This window comes from Peromyscus maniculatus, chromosome 4, assembly GCF_049852395.1.
Source record: "Peromyscus maniculatus bairdii isolate BWxNUB_F1_BW_parent chromosome 4, HU_Pman_BW_mat_3.1, whole genome shotgun sequence".
NCBI lineage: Eukaryota > Metazoa > Chordata > Mammalia > Rodentia > Cricetidae > Peromyscus > Peromyscus maniculatus.
The window spans coordinates 100,047,251-100,073,998 of record NC_134855.1 but is presented as its reverse complement, the minus strand read 5'-3'; the positions used below and the strand labels follow the sequence as shown (position 1 = coordinate 100,073,998).

General features: G+C 39.4%; 2 protein-coding genes across 9 annotated transcripts in view; one reads left to right on the top strand and one right to left on the bottom strand.

Moving 5' to 3' along the window:
• Positions 1–1,103: 1,103 nt before the first annotated feature.
• On the bottom strand, positions 1,104–23,757 carry Terb2 (telomere repeat binding bouquet formation protein 2). Of its 2 annotated transcripts, XM_076570494.1 has the most exons (9): positions 23,712–23,757; positions 22,098–22,207; positions 21,775–21,946; positions 21,574–21,655; positions 20,259–20,398; positions 15,826–15,887; positions 12,228–12,301; positions 8,438–8,526; positions 1,104–1,255 (listed from the first exon to the last, which is right to left on the bottom strand). In XM_076570494.1, the coding sequence occupies exons 3-9, from the start codon at positions 21,836–21,838 to the stop codon at positions 1,110–1,112; spliced, it is 657 nt and encodes a 218-aa protein (XP_076426609.1). In that variant the 5' UTR covers positions 21,839–21,946; positions 22,098–22,207; positions 23,712–23,757; the 3' UTR covers positions 1,104–1,109. The 2 variants fall into 2 exon arrangements, with proteins under 2 accessions (XP_076426609.1, XP_042132042.2); XM_042276108.2 differs by lacking the exons at positions 22,098–22,207; positions 23,712–23,757 and adding an exon at positions 4,351–4,425 and having other exon boundaries at positions 21,775–21,884.
• Patl2 (PAT1 homolog 2) overlaps positions 21,927–26,748 on the top strand; it is an 82,480-nt gene continuing 77,658 nt past the window's right edge. For all 7 annotated transcript variants that reach the window (XM_076570483.1, XM_076570486.1, XM_076570480.1 and 4 more), the window contains exon 1: positions 21,927–22,026. The gene's annotated coding sequence lies outside the window, so the exon portion shown is untranslated. The remainder of the gene's footprint in view (positions 22,027–26,748) is intronic.

Below are 26,748 nucleotides of genomic sequence, written 5' to 3'. Positions count from 1 at the left end.
CCAAAAAAAAAAAAAAGGAAAAAAGAAAAAGGATACATTTTCTTTAGATAATTCTGTGGCTGCCATAAGTTCCAGAAGGACAAACAGGTCTAACAAGATACCTTCAAAAATAATTCCATTTATGTCTCCAGAAAGTAATAAGCCCACCAAACTCTATGTAAGACGTGGTTTCTGTGTTCATGTGGTACTTGGAATTGAGGTCAGTCAGGACTTTGTATAAACTTGGCAAGTGCTTTACTATCCAAGCTTTGTAACTAGCCTCTTCTAACTTTTGTTATTTTGAGACAGGGTCTTAACTAAGTTGCCCAGGCTGGCCTGAGCTTTCTATTGTCCTGCTTCAGTCACCCAAGTACCTGGGTTACAGGTCAGCACCATAAAGGCCAGCAAAACTGCCTTCTTGAGATTGCCACATTTCTAGATTCATTTAAAAAGCAGAAAAGCCAGGTCCAGTGGCACACACTTACAGTTTCAGCTTATTTATAATGCTGAGGCAGGCCCAGGAGTTAGAGGCCAACCTGGGTAACACAATGAGACCTTGTCTCAAAAAGGGCACAGAATACTGACCCAGAGTTTCCAGCATAACCATCTAGGAAAACAGGGGATAAACAGCAGCCTGGACAATCAGTTTGGGCTGGGCCTCATTTAGTCGCTCTGGCAGGACACCCTCTCAAATTTTCACTTCCTCATAAGCCATAGTATTGGCCTCATGCTTTACCATGGGGGCTACAAGGCACCTGACTCACTATGTTCAGAAACAAACATTTACAGTTCAAGTACAGCAACCTCATTTTTTAAAAATCAAAATAACATGACCAGAATCATAAATGTTAGCATTTCAATACTGAACCTAGAAAAAATACAATGCAATACTAAAGTCAAAATCAAAAGAGCATTTGACAGAGTTCTTTTAAGTATGTTTGGATGACAATAATTCCATAACAATTGTGCACTCACAATTTGTGAATATGTCAAAATGGAGAACTAAAATAGAATCTGAGTTTTCTCAGGACACATGTTGAGAAAGAAAATAATTCTTTCTCCATTCACATTTAAATTATACATATGTCGTAATATTTTATAAAAAATAAATGTCCAGATATAAGTACAATTTAACTTAGTTTCCTCTTTAATTTGTTTTTTATAGCAGACATGTTAATTTCATTTTGAACATGATATGCCGAATATCCTGAGCTTCCAGGAATGAAGTCATGTAATTCTCCAAGGAATTTCTCCAAGGCATCAATTGATATATAACCTATAAAGATAAGAAATAGATACATTTGAAATCTCATCACACTATTTTATTTTCAGTGTCTTTGATTTATTAGTTAATTTTTTATAGAACTTTTTTTAAAAGAACTGAAAAGAAAAACTAATACTAGTGAGAACCTTAGACACCTATATTCCTGTTCCTACCTCTCCAGTGCTGAGATTACAGGCCTGTTCCACCGTGCTCCACTATGTAGTACTGGAGACCAAACCCAGAGCTGTGTACATGCTGCCCAAGCACTCTACTAACCGGGCTCTATCCTCAGCCCTTAACACTGTTTTCTTTCTTTGCCTTAGTTTATAAAACAGTGAGTTTTTATCATGGCCTCTTCATTCAAATATATCACCGTATTTTGGTCATATTTGTCTCTTCTCTTCTACCCATCTTCCCTCCCCCACTGTCCTAGTTTTTTGTTTGTTTGTTTGATTGTTTTTTGAGACAGGGTTTCACACTTTAACCCAGGCTAGACTGGACCTCAATTGTAGCCCAGGCTGGCCTTAAGCTTTCAGCTCTGCTTCAGCCTCCTAAATTCTCGGACTATTGGTGTGAACCAACACACTTAACTTTTTCTCCCACTCTTAAAGCATAGATACTTGGTAAGCAACTTTGATTACCAAGAGTGGAATGTCCATATTGGGGCTGGAACATTACAGTGCCGAAACCAGAATGACGGGATAACTGGCACAGACTGTAACCACTGAGAACTCTCTCCAACCACCCAACAGCACAGACAGCACATCTGCTCTATAGAGCAGACGACACCTCCAAGCACTGAAAAACTGGGATAATGTTCTCTAGTGAAAAATTAATAGTAAAGTCAGTACTGCTGCCAGTCAACACAAGTTATGGGTGTAATTTTGATGTCATTAATAATCTGAAATAGCTCTGGACTGACAGCTGGGGAACCTGCATGGGACTGAACTAGGCCCCCTGAATGTGGGTAACAGTTGTGTGGCTTGGGCAGTATGTGGGGCCACTGGCAGTGGGACCAGAATTTATCCCTAGTACATGAACTGGCTTTTTGGAACCCATTCCCTGAGGTGGGATGCCTTGCTCAGCCTCCATACAGGAGGGAGGGTCTTGGTCCTGCCTCAACTTGATATGCCATACTTGTTGACTTCTCATGGAAGGCCTTATCCTCTCTGAGCAGTGGATGGGGGGTGGGATAGGGAGAAGGTGGGGGGAGAGCAGGAGGAGGGGAGGGAGGGAGAACTGTGGTTGGTATGTAAAATAAAAAAAAACCCTTTTAAATAAAAATAATAATAGTAATCTGAAATAGATATGAATGCCAAAAAAGAAACCTTGCCTAAATGCAGAGAGCTTAAGGAAGGATTCAAAGCTCTTAAGCAGTAACTTGATAACAATTACTTATTATTTGAATGATTATATTTTATGTATAATACAAATGTTTGTGGTTTATACTAATACTAATACTAATACTAAAATTGCAATCTAAAAGCAAACATTGTACATTAAAAATTCTAGAAGATCCCAAGTATGACTGAATTTAAAAGTACCATCAATGGCAACAGAGTTTGTACATATAACTTGATTGTTTTTGTAATAAAGTCAATTCATAGTTTAAAATTATGAATGTGGCCATTGAAAATTAGTGTCTTTAATTTTATTTATTTCAGTCGTGGGTATCTACTTCCTTAGCTCTTTTTGAAGCACTACTGTGACAGCCCATGTATATCCATGATCTCTGCCTGATGGATAAGCACTGTGTAAGGAGTGAAAAAAATGCTTATTGCACAGACACTATGTGAAGTTTCTAAATGCTTACTGCACACATATAGAGAGGGTACCAGGGCCTTGTACTCACAGAGAAGCACCAAGAGAACCAGGAACAGTAATCAACCGTGGATGTCTCCTCAACAGAGGACATAAAATCGAATACTCTGCATTCCATCCAGAAAGCTGAGGGTAAAGGTTGCTAACAGTCTAGTGACATTTTTGCTATTTGAAGGGATAGACCTCTTTCTAATTCCCCAGAATGATTATCCCAGACTCTTCCCTCCCTAGACCATTACCCATCCTTAGGGAGATGTCCCATGTATTTTATGGCCTGTTGATCTCTGTGCTATCAGTCAGAGACCACATTAGATTCTAGGCCTTTTAGCTATATAACCTATCCTTAAAGTCACATGTACTTTGTAAAAAGAATTGCTATGTAATCATACCTTAAGCCTTATCGTGCACCTGGAGTTGGAATTATGGGAATTATTGTTGCCTGGAGACCCTTTCCAAATTCTATTGCATTTAAATATGCCTACAATAAAGTGTCTGGTATTAGATTCCCTGAAGTCTGATCCAGGTTGATGAATTCAATCTGCACTGGGTTTTCATTCTTATCTCTGTGCGGTTTGCTCCCCTGCCTGAATACCTGCAGGGACCTCCTCACACATACACTATGTAAGGTTTCTAAAGGCATCAGGAAAGAAATACAAAATTAATTAGCAAATATATTCCTACCAGGATAAGTGTGCTATCTGCTTTCATCCAGTTTTTGGCTTGTAACTCTTCCTCAGAGGTATAAGATAGAACTTCCCTCCCCCAGGCTGCTCATAGGAACTCTGGTATCCCCCTTTTCTGTCTTAGAGCTGGTCATTGTGAACAGAAGTTTACCAGAAAGAAGAAGCACCCTCTGCAAGGCTGACTAACGGGTCAGAATTTCTGACTGCAGAGAGGCTGCCAAGTTACAGCCTTCTTACTAGACGTCCCTCCCCCACCTGTGTCTATCCTAGCATCCTTGTGACTAGCAGGTAAAATCTTAACTTAGCGACCTTGAGCTTCCACCAACCCCAAAGCTAAGAACATCACAGACAGCCTAAGGCCTGTGACAGAGATTCCCTGCTTGGCTATAACCAACTGCCTACCTGGCATTTCTACCAATGAATGAATTTATAAAATATCTTCATTTATGATGATTCACTTCATCAAACTGCTACCACACGGGGATGTGGGATTTGGTGAAACCTGAATCTGTGTTTCATGGTCACTTATAGTTTCTAGAAAATATCTCATCTCATTTGCAGTGAGACTTTTTTCACATCATCATCATAAATTATCTAACCTACCCTTATCTAATTGATGGTAGCTCAGGAGATGCTTTGTTCTGGAAGATCCTGCCCCATAGCCTGGAAGGAAGAATGCTACAGAGATAGATCAAGTAGAGCTTTTGGTATCATATCATACTCTTCCTGTCCCATCACATCTCAACACGGTTGCTGACAGGAACTTGGCATTATTCAGAATCAACTATCATCAGTCTCTTACTGATCACAAGTTTTCCCTCTACATTTTAGCTTTGTTTTCTTTTTCTGGGCCAAATTGTGTTTCTTTAAGGGTAGGAAATATGGTCATTTGGTATAGCTTTTAGTTGAATGCCTGCCTAGCATGCATGAGGCTCTGGGTATGATTCCCACTAATCACCCCTTACCTCACCCCACTTCTCTGTGTGTGTGTGTGTGTGTGTGTGTGTGTGTGTACATGTGTGGTCACCTAAATAATGAGTTATCTGTTACACCATGTCAAAAATTCGAAAAAAAATTACTATGGTCAGCCCATTGCAAATCAGGTATTCAGTCCCAAAGCAACTCTTGGGACTACAGACAAAGCGAGCTTGTATTTTAGATAATGCCTGTTTCTGGGCAGAGGAGATGGTTCAGTGAGTAAAGTCACTTGCTTTCAAGCTTGATGACCTGAGTCTAGTTCCTGGTACCCATATGGTAGAAAGAGAACTAACTCAAGGTTGTCCCCTGGTCTCCCCACGTACATGGTGGCAAACGAGCCCATAAACATATATCATGCACCAGCACGTACATATATACAACAGTAATAGGCAAATTTTAAATATAAAATAACAACTTCATGAAACAGTTACCATGTGGAGCATGGAATCTGGGGAAACCTGAATCTTTGTTCCTGAGTCATGGTCACTTACATGTGGCTACAAATAAATGATCTCTTATCCTCTGTGAGGTGAGAGCTGTTTCTTATGTTGACAACAGTCTCTAAGAAGGCCTTAATGAGTGATCCCCATCTCTTGGTATTCACAAACTTGTGTAAACCCTGACTACTTCCTGTGGAATATTCCTTTACACTGTTTGAATATATGTCACTGTGATTAGGTTACTAAAGAAGCTGACTGGTTAATAGCTGGACAGGTAGAGGTTAGGCAGAACTGGTAGACAAAAAGAGAACATGGAGAGGAAGAGGAAAAGTCTCAGGAGCAGTGAGGAGATGCAGAGGAAGCAGGAGACGAACTTGACGTACTGAGAAAAGGTACTGAGCCACATGGCAGGGCATAGATAAGAAATATGGGTTAATTTAAAATGTAAGAGTTAACTAGTAACAAGCCTGTGCTATTGGCTGAGCGTTTATGATTAATAATAAGTCTCAGTGTGGTTATTTGGGAACTGAATGGTGGGAAAGAAAAGTCAGCCTACAACTTCCTACTTGGGCTGATCTATGTGTTGGCATGTCACTTCTGAAAACAAGGACTAGATTCTATCTTAGATATTCTCTTATTACTTTTGGACCTCTTACTCTGAAATAAGTTACTATATTTTGAATGAAAATGTCCATTCAGGGAGCTGGAGAGATGGCACTGTGGTTAAGAGTATTGGCTGCTCTTGCAGAGGACCTAGGTTTGATTCCCAGCACCCACATGGTGGCTCACAACTGTGTAATAGCTCCAGTTTCAGGGTATCCAGGGCCTTACTCTAGTCTCTTGAGATACCAAGTACACAGGCATACATGCAGACAAAACACCCATATGCATTAAAAAAAAAAGTCCATGTAATATAAAGTATTTGGCCAAAACTCAGCAAGGACCTAAGGTCTGTCAAGTACCACTCATGAGTAACCTCTGATGTGGATTTTTCCACTCCCAGTTGTGCCTCCGAATGATTGTAGCTTTGGTGACAATTTCACTGAAAATTTATGGAACTCTGAAATAAGTCATCAGTTACTAAACTCCAGGACTCTGACCCTCTGAAACTATAAATAATAAACATTCATTATTCTGGTTTTGTTTTTGTTTTCTCTGATGTATGCTAACCTGACCTCAAACTTGCTAGTTGTAGTTGAGGATGACCTTGAGCTTCTTATCCTCTTGCCTCTACCTCTGCAGTGCAAGAACTACAGGTGTGACACCCTAAACAGTTTCTATGGTGCAAACACTGTACCAACTGAGCTGGAGGCCCAGGGCCCTGGGTTGGTTTGTTTGTTGGAGATAGTCTCAACACTGTAGTCAATATGGTCTGTAACTCACTGTGGAGCCCAGGCTACAGATTCATAGTACTTCTCTTGCTCAGCCTCCAAATGCCTGTATTTATAGAAACTAGCACCCATGCCAGATACATGGCCATTGCTTTAAACTGTTAATTTCTGAAATGATTTGTTACATACCAATAGATATGTAAACAGTAAATATTTTGGATTCTTAATTTAATTATTAGAATCCTTTGGCTTGGAATTTTTGTCAGTAAGGTATTTAAATTGTTAGTGATGATTTTTTTCCCTCTACTAATCACAAATATAACTTATCAATCAGAACATCTTATTGTAGATAGTAGTAAGTGATAATTAAACTGAGGTGATAATAAAAAAAAAAAATTAAAAACAGTATTTTGGGAGCCACTTGGCAAAGTCTGGAGATACTTTTGGTTGTCACAGTTGCGGGGAAGAAGTCATATGGCTGGCACACAGTGGGAGACATCTTTTTTTTTTTTCCAGAGTTGAGGACGGAACCCAGAGCCTTGTGCTTGCTAGGCAAGCACTCTACCACTGAGCTAAATCCCCAACCCAGTGGGAGACATCTTACAACCATGCTCAAAGCTGATGCTCATCCATCTCTGTCAAGAGAATAGTTGGCCAGCAGTGCCAACAATGCCCAAACTGAGAAGCCGTATTCTAACACAAAGTTCCAGCTTGTGTTTTCTTATAACTAAAGACCTCAATTAATTCTGTTTTCAGAAACTTAACATGTTGTCACTGAACTTAACCCATTTAAGGGAGGAAGAGTCAAACAGCAACAATGTTACTAGAGTTTGTTAGGTTCAGAGCCTGGACTCTGGCAGCCCTAACAGGCCAGGCTGGGTCACTGCCCTCAACAGGCCAACTGGAGAGACTCAATGGTATAATGTGTGCTTAATGAAAAGCTTCAGGTTTGAGCTTCAAGGGGGATGGTACACTGAGGTACACTATCCTTGAGATAAGAGATTTATTAAATGTAACAATGAAATGTTAAAATCTAGCTGCTACTTAAGCCATAATACTTTGCCAGAGTCTCCCACTTTCAGATACTGACAGGCACCCTACTGAGACACCAGCTCCAAGTCCCAGCTAACAGACTTCCTGGGGCTAGGATCTCTCATCTGGGGAGGTGAGCTGACATCAAAGAGGGTGTGGTTGTATATCCTGCTTACTACCATTTCCCTCTCATGGCTGGGAAACCTCCCCATTCTCAGAAAGTATAAGAAGAAACCACACTTCTGCCATATGGGCTCTGATTCCTCTCTATCTCTGCCATGTAGTCTGTGTCTGGTGTTGGGGCCCGAACTGACCCCAGAGCCCTCACCATGCTATTGTCTGCCTGTCTGTCCATGACAATAACTTCTCTAAAAGTCTCCAGTAATCCATTTCAGCATATCTCTTGAACCACCCCCAATTTGAAACCTTTCGTTAGAAGAATTATTAACACCATAAACATATAGACAGCAGAATGGAGGTCCCTTCTTATGGGTCTCAAAGGGAAGGGGAGGTTCCATGTTATATGGCTGGTGAGTAGTCCACAGAAGGGGCCCAGCTGTCTCAGGCTCCACAGAAAAGCCTGATCCTAGGCATGTATGAGACCCTGGGTTCAACCCCCAGCATTACAAAAACAAAAACAAAAGAACTGATCCCTGAATGCCAGAAATAAATTGCAACTGTCTCATGCAAGCAAGAGTAAGCATCCCTCCTATCTAGAGAGCCCTGCCTTGGCACAGGAAACATGAAGCCCATGCTTGGTCCATTCTGCAGGTTAACGTTTTAGGAGATGAAGGGCACCTCTCCTATCACCATGGTAAAAGGAAAGCTCTGCTGGGTAACAGCTTGGTTCTACGCAGTCCCCCTGCTTCTTCCCTAGCTGGGGTAACTCCCATTTCTACTTCAGGTTACCTGTTACCATGTTGTTCACTGGATAATTCTGAAGAGGGAAGTACATCTGCTTTTCTACAACCGGAGTCCTTATAAAATCATTCTCTGCACTATAAAAATAAAACATACAGAAAGTCACATTTATATTTGATTTTTTAATTTATATTACAAATGAAGATTTATTCCAGGCAATGTATATAATAATTTAACACTTTTTTTTGGTTTTTTTTTTTGAGACAGGGTTTCTCTGTGTAGATTTGCACCTTTCCTGGAACTCGCTTTAGAGACCAGGCTGGCCTCGAACTCACAGAGATCCGCCTGACTCTGCCTCCTGAGTGCTGAGATTAAAGGCGTGCACCATCACTGTCCAGCAATTTAACACTTCTTTGATCAGGTTTTAGACTTACTTACTGAAATATTAATTGTAAGCTTTCTTTTGTGATCCTAACAAAGACCAGAGCTTATATACCTGCTTTTGGTTTTCTTAGCTACTTCACAAATCAAACAGTTATTGAATAGAGGCCTAGGTCTTCTCAATATCTCCCAAAGCACAGTAATAATTTGTAATAAGATAACATAGGGCTAGGAATGTATCTCAGTTGTAGGGCTTTTCCCTAGCATGTATGAGACTGGGTTCAATTTCCAGCACTGTCAAAAATGTAAAATAATTTATTATGTACATCATAATATATATATATATATATATTTATACACACATGTGAAATCTTACATATGCCAAAAGAAAAGCACAGTAGATTATATAAATGGTCACAGTATTTTGTTATTCAGTATTCAAATAATTGAGACTCTATGAACCAGTACACTTCACCATACTTCAGCACAACAAAAAGAAACAAGGTCAGGGAAACCATGAAATACAGTGAGATTTTTAAGTAACTTAAATAAGTAAGGTTTACCTTAGATCATGGGCCTGCCTATTTAAGACCAGATGGCAGCCTAGAAGAAATCAGCCCACACCTTCCCTATAGTCTGTCCACTGAAGCAAAGAATTGACATGCTCTGTGTTATCACACAAGCCTAGATGGGTCCCCCTCCTTTTTGTGGGGGGAGGGTTCAAAATAGAGTTTCTCTGCATAGCCCTGAATGTCCTGGAATTCGTTTTGTAGACCAAGCTGGCATCAAACTCACAGAGCTCTGCCTGCCCCTGCCTCCCAAGTACTGAGATTAAAGGCATGCACCACCACTGCCTGCGTGGTAGTTTGAATGTAACTGGCCTCCATAATCTCACAGGGAGTGGACTATTAGGAGGTGTGGCTTTATTGGAGTGGTATGGTGTTGTTGGAGGAAGTGTGTCACCGTGCAGGTGGGCTTTGAGGTTTCCTATGCTCAGGATACCGCCCAGTTTGCCAGTTGACTTCCTGTTGCCTGCAAGCCAAGATGTAGCCAGCACCACATCTACCTGCACACCGCCATGCTCCCCACCATGATGATAAGGGACAGAACTTCTGAAACTATAAGTGAACTCTTCAATTAAATATTTTCTTCTAAGAGCTGTCATGGTCATGGTGTCTCTACACAGCAATGAAAACACTAAGACAGCCCAGCATGGCTTGCTGGGTCCCCTTTGGGAAAGAGTTGATAGAATATTAAATGCAAAGTCAAGGGACTTCAAAATTACCTCAGCTCTAGAAATTGTGTCTTATTGTAAGAGAAGAGAGATACATACTATTCAGTAGTAGAATTATTTCTGATTTAATTTTCCTTTATTCTTTTCTGTATGTCTTATTTTCATGAATTTACATGGATTTGCATTTTTAAAATTTTGGCATTTTTGAAATAGGGTTTCATAAAGCCCAGGTTGGCCTCAAACTAGCTATGTAGCTGAGGATAACTTTGAACTTCTAATACTGTGTTTACCTCCAGGGTGCTGGTTTATGCAGTGTTAGGGATCACTTCCAGACCTCCATGCACACTAGGTAACCCCTATAACACTGAGCTACATCCTCAGCCTATTATATTTATTTTTAAATAATCTAAATCAACAACAAAAAGTTAAAATGCACGTGGCTTTAGAATTTGAGGAATATTTGGGGAAAGGAAAATAGCACAATGGTTAAAAGTTTGGACTACACATGGTTTCAAATTCAGCTGTACTTTCTGAATATATCTGAGTAAATTACTTAGCTCTTCAGATCTATTTTCTCAATTGTAAAATGAATGGGGCTGATTGCATATCTAAGTGGTGAGAATCAAATGAAATACTGTAAACTGCTTGTCTCACAAATACTTAGCAATTGTTCAATAATAGCATTTCTTTTAGTATGTGCTTGCTATCATTTAGTAAGTAATGCTTCATACATGTATTTTAGGGTATATTTTATTTATGTTCATATTCCACCATCTGGTGGTTCCACAAAGAAATGGCTCTACAGATGTAGTGGAGTTCTCTAGCATAACATGACAGGGCTACTGAACACATGAACTCACAGTGGCTATGACAACACGCATAGGACTATACAAGATCAAACTAGCTAACATCCCAGCATGGGTAGAGGAGGGGCTCATGAAGCCCCAACTCTAGCTGAGAAGCTGTTGGCCTTAGAGAGCTGCTACAAGAGTGAGAATAAGTTTTCTTCGGGGATGCAGCCCTTGAAAGGCTGCTCATACTCCTGTAGATGGTCCAATACTCATTCACATAGAGGCAGCACTAAGTAGACCCAGCAGGTTTTTAAAGCAAGAAGCACCAGGTAGTGATGGTGCACACCTCTCATCCCAGCACTCAGAAGGCAGAGGCAGGTGGATTTCTGTGAGTTTGAAGCCAACTTGCTCTACATAGTGAGTTCCAGAACAGCTAAGACTACACAGAGAGAGAATACATGAAATTGAGGGAAAGAGGGGAGTTAAAGAATTAGAGGAGGGGGTGGGTGTGGGTTTGATCAAAATTCATTATATGCACTATGAAATTCCTAATTAAAAAAGGAAAATTGAAAAATAAAAGGCAAAGCCCAGCAGTGGTGATACACACCTTTAATCCCAGCACTTGGAAGGCAGAGGCAGGCAGATTTCTGCGAGTTCAAGGCCAGCTTGGTCTACAGAGTGAATTCCAGGACAGCCAGGGCTACACAGTGACAGTGAAACCCTGTCTTGAAAAAAACAAAAGGAAAAGAAAAAGGAAAAAAAGGCAGAAACCTAGGGCATATTCACATAATTGGTCTTTGGTTTTTTAAATGTGACAGAGTCTTCCTATGTAGCCTAGCGCTCATCTTAACCCCTATAGTGCCAAGATCATACTTAAAAAGTACCACGCCTGGCATTTTTGTCATGTATGCATGTATATTTGTGTGAGTGTTAGTGTGAGTGCGCACATATAGGAACATGCATGTGGAGGCCAAAGATTAATATTAGGTGATGTCATCAATAGTTCATCACCTTATTTTGTTATGTATTTATTTATTTTTGTTTTATGTGCATGAGCGTCTTGCCTCCGTGTGCACCACATGTGTGCCTGGTGCTCTCAGAGGTCACAAGAGAGTGTCATATCCCCTGGAACTGGAGTAACTGATGGTTGTGAGCCACCACGTGGGTGCTGGAATCAAATCTAGGCGCTCTGTAAGAGCAATAAGTGCTCTTAACCACGGAGCATCTCTCCAGCCCCACTTCTACTCTCTTTAATAAAAGTTCGTATTTGGACAAATTAATCTTTTTATCTTAGATCTCTTTTTCTATAAATGGGAATGGTGATAATGATACTATTAATCTCAGAGGAATTGTAAACTAAAACAAATCCACAATCAAGCTCAACGATTTCTCCATTAAGTTTGAACAGCACTGAAGCATAGGAACTCCCTACCTTTCAGACAACTCTTTCTTGTGTTCTGTGGTTGGCTCACTGCTTCCCCTCTCATTTGATGGTATCCTGTCATGCTGCAAACAGCAAAAGATATCACATTTGTAAAATTAACACACTAATTATCTAATCATTAATTTTTAAATTAAATTAAAATATAATCAAAAGCTATTAAATTTATTTTTTTAGTTCTAGTCATTGTAACCTAGTAGGGAAGCTTATGAAATTTTGTATATATACTCATATAATCATGCTTTTAGAAGAGTATAAAGAAGGAAAACCAGAATTCTAAATACCAGCTATAGTTGTAGCAAGTAACTAAATTTTGTTTGAGGGAAGGGAAAGAATACAGAAAGGAAGGAAGAGAGAAAGGAAAAAAATCAAACATTACAAACTTAAAGACTTTCTTAAAATCCTTGACTTCAGGATTTTCCTATTTACAAATCAATAAAAAAAGACTGAATGAATTGTTTCTATTTTAAAGTGATGGTGACAGAGATATGTTTACTCTGAAGTTGTAACAAAACTAAAAGTATATTACGCTTTTCCAAAACATTTGTAAAAATGACTCAGATGCTTATACCTAATGCATTTAACAGAATGTCATTAGAAATTCCATATTTAGATCATAAATTTTCCCTAAGCAATAATAATGCTCCAAATTACTTTCCAGATTTATCCTTGTTATTTTCATTTGAAATCATAACTTTCTACTTATATATTATGTGGTTACAGTATTATAATTAGCTAATATTCAACACTGATAACTACTTTAAAGGAATTGACAAGATCTTTTATCAAATAATAATGTCTAGCCAATAATCAATATAAAAGTATGTTATTAACATTTTTATTTTGATTTATCTGTCTGCCTGTATGTCTGTGTAAATGTATGTCACATGTATGCAAGTGCCCACAGAGGCCAGAAGGGCTCGTTAGAAGCCCTGGAGCTACAGTTACAGGCACCTGATGCAGATGTTGGGAGTTCAGTGGTGAACTGAATTCTGGTCCCCTGAGCCATCCCTCCAGCCTTACACTAACTTTTTTTTTTTTTTTAACAGAAATGACATTAGATTAGGTTTAAGCTAAGAAAATTTGGTTTCATTGTGCTAATATATGGTAACATGTACTAAGACAGATTTTTTTCCCTTTTCTGTTTATGTCAGCATTTTTATTTATAAAATTAAATGATCTTTAGGTTCTTTTTAAGTCCCATAGTACTGGTATACTGAACAATTGGCAACTAATTTTTAAAACTCATCATCACTTGCCGGGCGGTTGGTGGCGCACGCCTTTAATCCCACCACTTGGGAGGCAGAGGCAGGCGGACTTCTGTGAGTTCAAGGTCAGCCTGGGCTACCAAGTGAGTTCCAGGAAAGGCGCAAAGCTACACAGAGTAATCCTGTCTTGAAAAACCAAAAAACAAAACAACAACAACAAAAAGAAACTCATCATCACTTGTATAGAAACACTGACATATCAGAGATTAGATATTTTCAGAACTTATCACCTCCAAGCCTCGGACATCTACATGTGTATAATGGCATGTGCATACACACAAAGAAATAAATAGAATTTTAATTAATGAAAGGAATATGAAGTATATAAATTAATTACTTGGCTGTGGAAATATAGATTTTTTTAAATTTTTTCAGACTGAAAAAAAAATAACATACTGATAAGTTTTTAAAAATAAAATAGTACAATACCTTGCACTTAGAGATATTTTTGCTACTTTGAGTGTGCTCTTTTTCAGTTTTGTGAGACCATTTGAAAATATAACATTTCTATTTAAGATCTAGCAAGAATTTTCTCATAAATATATTTTATCTTTATAATACCATTAGCATACTTGAGAAAATTTAATAAATCATTATTATCTAATATCCCACCAATCAGTTTTCCCACTTGCTCTCAAAATGCCTTTTTTGTTGTTTTGAGACAGGGTCTCACTATGAAGCCCTGGCTGGCCTGGAACTCACAGAGCTCTGCTTGCCTCTGCCGCCCAAGTGCTAGGATTAAAGGCCAGTGCCACCATGTTATGTTAAAAATGCTTCTTTTATGTTAAAAATATCTATATAGAGAATCTGATCAAGGTTTATATATCACATTTGGCTGTTGTATCTCAATTTAGAACAATCCTTTTGCCTTTGGTGTGACAGTCGCTATAGAGGTCAGGCCAGCTGACTGACTGTGGCATAGTCACTTCTTGGATTCATGTGATTAATTCATAATTGGATCTCGATTAAGCTTTTGAATAAGAATACAGCATAGACAATATTGTGTGCTTATTACAACACAACAGACTAAGCATAATTAGAGGTTATTCCAGGATTAGTGACACCAATTTGATCATTTGGTTAAAGTGGAATCTTCCAGATCTGTCCATTTGCAGATATTGCTTGCCTTTGTAATTAGTAAGTAATCTGTGGGTGATAATTTGGGATCATAGTTTTTACATCTATTAGTGACTCTTTCTAAATCAATTATTATATTTGCAGTTACAGAATGCATATTTTTTATTTTAATTTTGTGTGTGTGTGTGTGTGCGTGTGCGTGGTGTGTTGGGGACAAGGCACCCAATAGGATACAGCATGCCTATGGAGGTCTGAGGACAACTTGCTGGCGTTGGTTCTCTCCTTCCTCTATGGACCCTCCCCAGGTCATCAGGCTTGCACAGCAAGCACTTTGACTCACTGAGCCCTCTTGCTGGCCCAGAGAAGGATTCTCTATTTTATCATCCTTTCTACCTCTATTAGCTGCTATTGCTATAATGAAAAGTTATACTTATACTACTTTCTTCTTCTTTCTTTCCTTCCCCTGTCATTTTTTCTTTCTGCCTTTGGATTATCACTATGAACTAATTGATTCCTTTTTATATAATGTATCATTATCAATTACTGTCTTCTTTGATACTGAAATTATCCATATTTGTCTATTGCAGAAGGATTTTGAAGTCAAAATACAGACAAATTTGAGTAGAATGACAAAAACTAAAATGCAGTTTTGCATATCTATTAAGGAATATTCCTCAAAACATTTAACAAGTGATTCAGCACAAGAATTCATCAGAATCTACACCAGCAAATAGCAGGCACCTATTGTTACTCTATAGTACTGACTAAAGAAACCAGTGTCTTATTTATTTTTCCAGTACCAGGAATTGAACCGAAGGAACTGTGTGCCAAGGAGGCATTCTGCCACTGTGTTCTACCCCAACCCTCAAGTTTCTTTCTTTCTTTTTCTTTCTATTTTATTTTTCTTCAACTTCTAATCCTCCTGCCCCTGTCTCCCAAATGTTAGGATTACAAGTGTATGGCACCATGTCTGGTTTTTATGCTGGGCTGAGGACTAAACCCAAGGCTTCCTGCATGCTAAGCCTGCATTTGAGTTTCTTATAAGAATAGTTTCATTTATACAAAATAATTGTTTTACCATTGCACTGCACTATGTAAAAACCATGTCAAACCAGAAAACACTCAATAAAAGCATGCTCTTTCAATTCCTTAATCTGGCTCATTGATGCATATGTCACAAATTATACTGCCTTCAAAATTTTTGAAACTGCACATCCCAATCAATTATTTTAATTTCCTCTTACCTTTTCTATCAGAACATTTTCATCTTGTTCCCAAATAAAACTACCAATTTTTCTTCGTATTTCTGTAGTGAGAAAAACAAGTTCAATATTTTTAAAAGTAATTTCTGGATTTTGCATAATGTTTGAAACTTGTAGGTTATGTTTATTCTACTTGAATCAAAATAACCTCTTTTTTTTTTTAAATTCTACTTGAATCACAATAACCAGATTCCTACTGAACCAAGGCATTGAAAAGCCTAGGAATTAAAATTTCCAATTCACTCTCCAGATGATTCCAGTACACTTATGATCACTATTATAGACTTCTTCATGGTATGGGGTGTGCATGTATGTGTTTGTTGTGTAAGTATATGTGGTTGCATGCATATGAACATGCAGATGTCTATACCTGTATACAGCATGCAGAGGCCAGAGGAGAGCACTGAGTATTTTCCTCTGCCTTATTGCCTTCAGACAGGGTCTCTCACTGAACTGGAAGCTTATTGGTTCAGCTAGACTGGCTGGCCAGCTCCTGGGATCTCTCTGTCCCCATCCTCCAGCTGCTGGGGTTACAGGCACTCATGACCATGCCTAGCTTTTCATGTGGATGTTAGGAATTCAAATTCAGGTCCTTATGCTGGGCAAATTCTCTTACCTACTGAGCCATTTCCCTGCCCTTACTTTTTCTACTAGCATATATTACTTCATTAGATATGTGTCTCCATTATGCCAAGTATTAATAAATAAGACAACTATCACAATAAAATGCATAAAATTGTTGAGTATCTAGAGCTGGGTTTCTCAAGAATAAATTTATTTTACTAAAAAGTAGATAAGCAATGTCTAGTAGACAGGAATTCTATAAAATTCAGTATGTCTGGTGACTTTTATTATCTTAATAATCTCAAAATTCTCCACAACAGTCCACTGGAGGACAAAAGGATCTAATTATACTAGACTTTTGTTAACCAATATGGTAGCAATGTAAATGTATGCTTAGTCAAATTGAGGTATGGTGTAAGTGTAAAATAAGAACTGGATTTTGAATATCTGGTATCAGAAAGAATATAAAATATTTTAATAATTTTCATACTGATTACATATTGAAATGATAATCTTTTCAATATTAGGTTAAATAAAATATAATCTTAAAATTAATTTTGCCGGGCTGGAGAGATGGCTCAGTGGTTAAGAGCACTGACAGCTCTTCCAGAGGTCCTGAGTTCAATTCCCAGCAACCACATGGTGGTTCACAACCACTTACTTGCAAAGAGATCTGGTGCCCTCTTCTGGCCTGCAGGAATACATGTATACTGTATACATAATAAGTAAGTAAGTAAATAAATAAACAAATAAGTATATAAATAAGTAAATAAATAAATAAAATCTGGGGGCTGGAGAGGTGGCTCAGCGGTTAAGAGCATTGACTGCTCTTCCAGAGGTCCTGAGTTCAATTCCCAGCAACCACATTGTGGCTCACAACCATCTATAGTGAGATCTGGTGCCCTCTTCTGGCCTATAAGCATATGTGCAGATAGAGCACTGTATACATAATAAATAAATCTTTAAAAAAAATTAATTTTGCCTATATATTTTTAATACGGCTACCAAAACCTTTTAAACTCGCATAGTTCACAGTGGCATATCACACACATCTGCTAGGCCATACTGCTCTAAGTAGATAAGTACGATATCCTGGTTTGAATGAGAATGGCCCCACAGGCTTGTGTTTGAATGTTTGGTCCCCAGTTGGTGGAACTGTTTGGAACAGATCCTCACTGGAGGAAGCATGTTACTGGTGAAGCTGTTAAGGGAGGCTCCTCATTGGTGAAGTATGTTATCGGCGATGGATCTGAGGTTTCAAGGGACTGTGCCACTTTCAGTGGTCTCTGCTTCCTGTTTGTAGCCCCAGATGTGAGCTGTCAGCACTGCTCGAGAGCCGTATGCCTGCCTGCCTGCCGCCATGTTCCCCACTATGATGGCCATGGACTCCTATCCCTTTGTAACTGCAGGTCCCAAATAAACCCTTCCTTTTATAAGGTGCCTTGGTCATGGTGTTTTATCACAGTAATGGAAAAGTAACTAAGACAGTAATATACCTTTTTTTTTTTTTAAAGGAGTATGTTTTCATTTCAAACAGATTTGTTTGTTTGTTTGTTTTTCCGAGATAGGATTTCTCTGTGCAGTTTTGGTGCCTTTCCTGGATCTTGCTCTGTAGACCAGGCTGGCCTCGAACTCACAGAGATCCACCTGGCTCTGCCTCCTGAGTGCTGGGATTGAAGCCGGTTTAGCCGGGCAGTAGTGGAGCATGCCTTCAATCCCAGCACTCGGAAGACAGAGGCAGGCGGATCTCTGTAAGTTCAAGGCCAGCCTGGTCTACAAAGTGAGTTCCAGGAAAGGCGCAAAGCTATACAGAGTAAACCCTGTCTCGAAAAATTAAAAAAAAAAAAAAAAAAAAAAAAGAGAGAGAGAGAGAGAGAGGTTTAGATAGAAAGGGACGGAGAGAAAGAGAAAATTTTTTTCTTTTTTTATTATTAAGAAATTTTTGTTTGTTTGTTTGTTTTTTCTAGACAGGGTTTCTCTGTGTAGCTTTGCGCCTTTCCTGGAACTCACTCTGTAGACCGGGCTGGCCTTGAACTCACAGAGATCCACTTGGCTCTGCCTCCCGAGTGCTGGGATTAAAGGCGTGCGCCACCACCGCCCGGCTATTAAGAAATTTTTTATTAATTTTACATACCAACGAAGATACCCTCTTCCATCCGAGATAGTTATTTTTTAACAAATCAATTTTTTTTGCCATAAGTCATTAGTTTATTTGCATAACCACTTAGATAATTTAGTATTATAATTAGGTTGTGCTGGAACACTACTTACAAGAAACCAGTCTTTGGGGTTTCTAAGGATTTATCTAGGAAAATAACTGTTTTTGGTTTGTTCTGAGTTGTTTTTAATATTTTCCTCACTGGAAACCTGTGACCAGCTTCAGTTTGTCTTTCTAGAAATGGACATAGAAGCAAAATCCTCACCAAGAACTGAGTGACTAGGGATGGAGAGATGGTTCAGAGGTTAAGAACACTGTATGCCCTTCCAGAAGACCCTGGTTCCATTCCTAGAACCCACATGGTGGCTCACAACTGTCTCTAACTCCAGTTCCTGGGGATCTGATGCCCTCTTCTGGCCAGCACAGGTACCAGGCACCACTGCGGGGCACCGACACACATGCAGGCAAAACACCTACATATAGAATAATTTAAACAAGAACTGAGTGACTAACGAAAGACCTACAAAAATGAGAGATATAAGGTTAGGTAAACAACCTAGGTTAAGCTTTGGACAAACATGCTAAGACCATGTTCCAAGCAGGGAAAACTGAAAGGACCAATCTCAAAAGCAGTTTACTTACTTTTCCTTCAGTTGTTGAGATAATGTGAAAGTACTTTCAAAAGCATAATGAAAAATATAAATACGAATTTACTATTATAACAAATATTTAAACAAAAATTCAGATGAAGAAATTCAACACTAGCAAACAACACATTTATTAATACTCACCACATGTCATATGAGATCTATTATCTCATTTTATCCTCAAAATCACTTGGAAGAAGTCAATAGCAAATAAATTACAAAACTGCTGGGCATGGTGGTGCACATCTTTAATCCTAGCACTTGGGGGGGCGGGCAGAGGCAGGTGGATCTCTGTGAGTTTGAGGCCAGCCTGGTTTATATAGTGAGTTCTAGGCCAACCAGGACTACAAAGTGAGACTCTGCCTCAAAACAAACAACTAGAACAAAAAAAAAAAAAAAACCTCCATAAAAACAAATTAAGTGTTGGATCCCAGCTAGTAAGCACTTTTGGGGTAATATCTGACTCTGTCTTGGTTTGTTTTATTTTTTGAGACAGGGTTTCTTTGTGTAGCTTTGTGCCTTTCCTGGAACTTGCTTTGCAGACCAGGCTGGCCTCGAACTCAAAGAGATCTGCCTGGCTCTGCCTCCCGAGTGCTGGGATTAAAGGTGTGCACCACCACCACCTGGCATGACTCTGTCTTATTCACCATTGAATTCAAGCACCTGGGTTGTGACCTGGCAAACAAAGAGAATTTAATGAGTGTGTAAATAAAGAAAGCCAGAATACTCACTCAAGGTGTCTCTTCCCAAGTCCATACTTATTCTACCTATATTAAATGATTCAAAAATTTCTGTGGGTATCGTGGTTCACACCTACAATCCCAGAACTCAGGAGACTGGGATACAGAGTGAGACATTGTCAAAAATAAAAACAAAAAAAACCCAAAAGCAAAACACACACACACACACACACACACACACACACACACACACACACACACACACACCATCCAACTGAGAACAGAGATTGGTAAAAATTAAATTTGGTTATCTTAGAAGGGATTGGCTGGATTTGGCAAACAGATAGGTTTATGATTTTTGCTAACCTTTTTGCAGACATTCAGGAGGAAGAACAAAATGGCCCAAGGCCACTGAGTTTTTCATCTCAGTATTAGCTACCGCAGAAAGATAGTAGGCATGAAAAACTGTAGCATTATCTTCTATGTACTCGAGGCTCTGATATATTCTAGAAGAAAGGAAATCTTCTAGGTTATGAAATAGACAGGAATGCATTCAACCTTTCAAAAGAAAAACAAATGACTTCAAGTAGGATTACTGCTAACATTAAAGAATACATTTATGATGGTCCTTTTTTCCTGGCAAGAATGAATAAATTTCAGGTCTGTTAGTTTGAGGACCTACATGTAGGCAAATCTCAGCTTTCGAGTGGGTAAATGATTATATACATTTACAAAAGACCTAAAACAGTAGTCAGCTGGCCATCAACAGTGGACCGAAAGCCAGCAGCGCAAGGAGTGTTACTCATAGTTACTGCCATGAAAAGAAATCAATTAATTCCGAGGTCGAGTGGGCATCCAGTTAGAGAAGCTTTCACATACAGAAAACATCTTTTCTAAGCCTGTGAAAAGAGGGAGAGAAGAAAAACATTAGGAATAAAAGACATACATGAAGGAACAACAATGACAATGTTGACTAGACTTCGAAAGGTCTGGAAAATTAAAAGAGGTTTTAGCTAAACCTGCACCTGTAGGTAGTGGGGCGAGGGCAGGCCAGGCGCAGATCTCCGTTCAGTACGCGACAGCAGTTATGAAAGGAGATGGCAGGACACACATGGAGGCAGAGTGGTCTCTTAGGAAGTTCCTGTGATGGTCCTGGCAAGGGGTAATTACAGTGCTAGTAAAAGCAGCAATGCGGAGGAAGTACTGTTACTGGAGCCTGTTCCATGGTATTGGGTACCGATTCATTCGTGGTAATAGCAGTTAGTTAAGATGCCAGAAAGCCCAGTCTTGACACGTGCCTGAAATCTTAATCTTGGGACTTAGTATGCCAAGACAGGAAGAGCATGAGGTGCAAGGCTAGCCTGGGCTACATTGCAAGAGCCCGTCTCAGAGAAAAAAGACAAAAAAGGGTGGGGGGTAGATTTTCAGCTTGCAGAACTCAGGACGTGCTCCGGTGTCGAGGTGATACCTGGTTGGAACCTGCAACTTTCACGTGACAGCTGGACATTCAAAAGCAGGATTCCGTTAGAGACCGGAGGGACAGGCAGAAGGCGAGGGCGGGCGGAAGGAAAGAAAGGAGAACGGCATCCCTCAGGACGAGGGCTGCAAACTTGCTGTTCCCCAGTGGGGATGACTGGACCGCCACGTCTATGCGTGGCTCTAGCGGGTGACCCTGGGGTACCTCAGCGTGTCCGGGTGCGAGGCATCGCAGCTGAACAGGAAGTCGGCGGCCTGGGCATCGCTGACGGTCCCGCCTTGGTCCACTGTGGAGGCAAGAGCACGTGTGAGCGCCGGGCAGGGCAAGCGCCCCCAACCCCGCTGGGGGAGGAGGGCTTCCCGGGATGGGGGGGAGGGACACACTGCGCCCCGCCCACCTTCCTACCCCAGAACTGCCGCAAGTCCTGACTGACGCTGCGGCAGAACCAACCACGCTGCCCCTGGAACATGGCGCCGCCTGCCTCCAGGGCTCCTGGGCGGGGCCTAGCGCCGAGACCGCTGATTGGTCCGAAACCAAGCTTGCTGATTGGTTCCCACAAGGAAAGGGCGGGAAAGGTCTGCGGAAGCAGACAAAGAGGCGCTAACTCCCATCCACACGTGAGAGAAGAGCCACGGAGGGCCAAGTTCGCTGGACCTGGTGAGTTTTAAACACTGGGGTAATAAGTGTAGTAGTAGGGTGCTTATACACCTATAAACTGCTGGAATTACCCGCTGGCCACTGAGGCAAGAAGAAGACACTGCACTGGAGTTACAGGCCGTCGTGAGCCACCCGGTGGGTGCTGGGAATTGAACACCAGGTCCTCTGGAACAAGGGTCCTCTGGAAGAATAGTCAGTGCTCTTAAACCCTGAGCCATCTCTCCCACCCTAAGAATTATTTTTAAATGTAGTGATGGTATCATTTTGTTTATATTTATTTGGGGGAGTGTGGTTGTGTGTGTGTGTGTGTGCAGATCAGAGGACAGCTCTCAAGTGCTGGTTCTTTACTTCCACCATATGGGTTCCAGGGATTGAATTTAAGTGGTCAAGCTTTGTGGCAAGAGCTTTCATCAGCAGCATCGTCTTGCTACTCATATCATATTTTTTGTCATTTTGAGACAGTCCCTTATAGCCTAAGCTGGTCTTGAACTTCAACTGAATATATGGCCTTGAATTTCCGGTTCTCCTGCCTCCACCTTCAGAGTATTTTGATCGCAGGCCTGGGTCACTATGTCCAGTTTATATATTGTTGAGGATGGAACTCAGTGAAAGGGATCAGGGTCAGCACAGAACACACCAGACACCAAATTCTCAGCCTAGAGGGCCAGGCTAGGGCATTCCTCTTAATCTAAGGGTCACAGGTTTTTTGAGATGTCATTTCTTATTTATTGCTTGGTTCAAATTATTCTCAGATTTCAGTAGAACATTTTGTAAAGTGGCTTATTTGTCTTTTTGTTTGTTTGTTTGTTTTTGAGAGAATCTCCATATTATTTACAAGCAAGCCTCAGACTTGTGATCCTATGCTTCAACCCCCAAATGTGAAGATTACAGGCAGGCATAGCTATGTACACTGATATATCTTAAAATTTCCAAATACATATGATTTTCTGATTCTGAATATATTTACTCATGGCTTAGCTGCATTAAAATAAAATACTGGGGCTGGAGAGATGGCTCAGCGGTTAAGAGCACTGCCTGCTCTTTCAGAGGTCCTGAGTTCAATTCCCAGCAACCACATGGTGGCTCACAACCATCTGTAATGAGATTTGGCACGCAGACAGAACAGTGTATACATAATAAATAAATAAATCTTTAAAAAATAAAATAAAATACTGGTCTGTTTGATCAAATCTTGAAGTTTGTTAGCACTTACTTTATAATGGCAGTGTATAGCCCATGAGGTTATATCTTTAAAAAGAATGCTCTTAGGTGTTCTGTATATATGTTTGTTGGATCAAACTACTCATATTGTCTGATTCTCTGTCAATTTGTAGGGAAGCCATGTAAAAATCTTATGGATCTATCAATTAATTCTTATATGTTAAATTTTTATTTGTGTGCAGGCCTTGTACTGCACTACTTTTAATTAGAAACATGTAAACTCATACTTGTCATTTTCTGTTTGTTTGAGTCATTGAGCACTTAAATATGAAAGGCAAAACCTCAAGACACATAGAACACGAGAGAATATTTTTGGCCCCAGGCAAAGGATTTTTTTTTTAATTGAGACATAGTGTTAACCATGACAGAAAAAAATTACATAAATTTGACTCCATTAAAATTCTCTTCACCAAAGTCACCATAATTAGAGTGAATATATACAAGTCACAAAATAGGGAAGGTACCTGCAGTGCAAATAATCAAGAAAGGATTAGTGTCCAGAATATATAAGTAACCCTATGAAACAATAAAAGAGAAATGACCCAATTAAGAAAATTCAGCAGACATCTGAATAGACTTTATAATAAAAAGACCTGCAAATGACCAATAAACACATGAAAATATGCCTAATCACATGTAGTTAGGGAAATGAAAATTAAAACCACAATGAGATACCATTACATAAGTTCAGTATTACATACTGAACCATTACATACTGAACTTATTAATAAAAAATGAATTGGCAAAAGCAGAGTCATAGGAATTCCTCCTGCCGCTGCTAGTGAGAATGTAAATCTATACTCTCACTTTGGTCAACAGTCCAGTGTTACTTAAAGTTATATGTCTAATGTCACCCAGTATTCATCAGATATACACCCAGGGAAACTCTTGTTCCCATGTACACATACAGCAGTACACATAGAATGTTTATGGCAGCTTACAATTGCTAACAGCAGCAATAACAAAAAGGAACAATGGAAACAATCACTGTACGCTGGGTATTTAAATTACTGTCTCTCCTTTAAATTTCTAAATTATGTTTATTTCTTCATTTGAGGGGTGACATGGCTTGGATGTGGAAGTCAGAGGACAACTTGAGGGAGTCAGTTCTTTCCTTCCATCATGTGGGTCCTAGGGATCAAACTCAGGTCATCAGGCTTGGCAGCAACTGTCTTTACCTGCTAGTGATCCTGAATTATACTGTATTTTCATACAATGAAATACAATAGTCCTTAAGCACAGAGGATGCTTTTCAACATCCCAAATGGATGCCAGAAGTTACTAATTCTAGACCCTATATATACTATAATGCTTTCCACCACTACACAGATATCACTGTGCCAAATTTTAATTAATAAATAAGGCATGGTAAGACATTAACAATTAATAATAAAATAGAACAATTATAATATATTCAACAAAAGTTAGTGTGTTTTCTCTCAACTGCCATGAGGCAGCTAGTATATACATTATGGATATGCTACTCTATTGATCCTAAGTGGGAGGGGTAGGAGGGCATAAGACTTTATCATACTACTAAGAACTGCATATTGAACCCAAATCCTCCAACATGATAAGAAATCTTTACCACTGAGTTGCACCCCAGCGCTCAGAACCATGATTTTAAATTAATCAATCATTTATGTCTGGAGTTTCCCACTGGTATTTTCAGACTATGGTTGACTGTAGGTAATTTTAACTGTGGAACATGAAATCATGGATAAGGGAAAGAATACTAGTACATCATAATTTTGAATTTTCAAAAAGCCCAGGAAAACATACAACACCATACCATTTATTTTCAAGTTCAGAAGAAGTGATAAAATGAAAATATATATTTTAGGAATACATGGATATTTAATATAGAAAAAATAAAATAATACATGTATAGAAAAACCAGCTAAGTTTATATTTTTAAAAGAATTTTTATATAAAACATATTATTTATTCATTATGGATATGCATGTGTGTTTGAGTATGCATGCATACCACATGTGTGCAGGAACCTGAGGGAATCAGAAGAAAGCATCAGATTCCTGAAATTGAAATTATAGGTATTTATAAGCAGGCCTGTGAGTGCTGGGAGCTGAATCTTCTGCAATCTCCAGCTGGGTGCTGGATCTTCTGCAAGAGTAGTAAGTGCTCTTAACTGCTGAACCATCTCTGCAGCCCCATGCCTTATGTTTTAGTGCAAAGCATAGAGTAGTGAATACCTGAAAACTGAAAGAGGCACCCAGGAGCCACCAATGTTTCATTGCTGTTTGGGTTCTAAAGCTAAATTATTAGTTAATTAGTCTTTTTTATTATTATTCTCAGAAGACCTCTACATATCTATCACCTGCCTTAATTATTGTGTATTTTTAGAAGTAATTAAGAAATTATATTAGTTGATAGGGGAGGAGAGGGGAGACAGTGACAACATCAAGCAAAGTTCCAGGCCCAACATGAGTCCTCACCACATTCTGGTTGAGGTGAAGTCATTAAAAGACATGGATAGGAAGGGGCTGGACAGATGGCTCTGTGATTAAGATTAAGTGCACTGCTCTTTCAGAGAACCCAGGTTGGGTTCCAGCACCCACATCAGGCAGCTCACAACCACCTATAACTCTAGCTCCAAGGGATGTGACATCCTCTTTTGTATTCCACAGGTACCTGCATCCATGTGGCACACACTCAGATACACTTGCATACACATAATTAAAAAAATAAGATTTTGTTTAGAAAAATAGTAAGTTTTCAATGTATCCTTTTAATCATGTCATGCTAGTTACCAAACTCATCTATTATAAATGTATATGTGTTGTATAGGAAAGCAACTTTAGATCGGGAATTCCAAGGAGGGGAACTAGGGCCATTTCATCAAGAGTACTGTGGATATCAAGAACTCTAAACCTAGAAAGAAGGAACAAGCTAGACACTCAACAAGTTGAAGAGAGAAGGATGAAAAATGCTGTTGATTAAAAATATAGACAGGACTGATGAAGAAGGACAGAGTCAAAAGCAGATGGGAATATGGGTGTATTTTGATCTAGGAGAAACAGGCAACTCTCACTAATAACGCAGGAAAAAAGAACTGAAAAGAGGAAAAAGAGCCAAAGATTTGCTAGACTAAAAAGTATGTTGAGTGAATGCAGGAAGACATGATTATATGCTAATTCAGGCCATTTTCTACTTCAAGTCTCTGGAGCAAATTTTTACATTTACAGCAACGTGTTTTGGAAAAGAAATGAGGTGAATTTTTTAGAATTAAATCCCAGCACTGAAAAAAGCTAATTCAACGGGAGGAAGAGTACAGATGTGAACATCCATCCTCTAGACTCAGTATGCTGGCAGAACATTCGAGAAGGGTTTCCAAGCATCACAAAATCAAGCTGCAGTTTGCTCCAGAAACAAGACATGAGGACCATACTCAGGGAAGCTCCCTGTGTCCTAGAAGACCCCACAGAAGTAGAGTGTTGTCTTGAAAGGCTCCAGCAAAATCCATGTAGGGAACTGAAATGT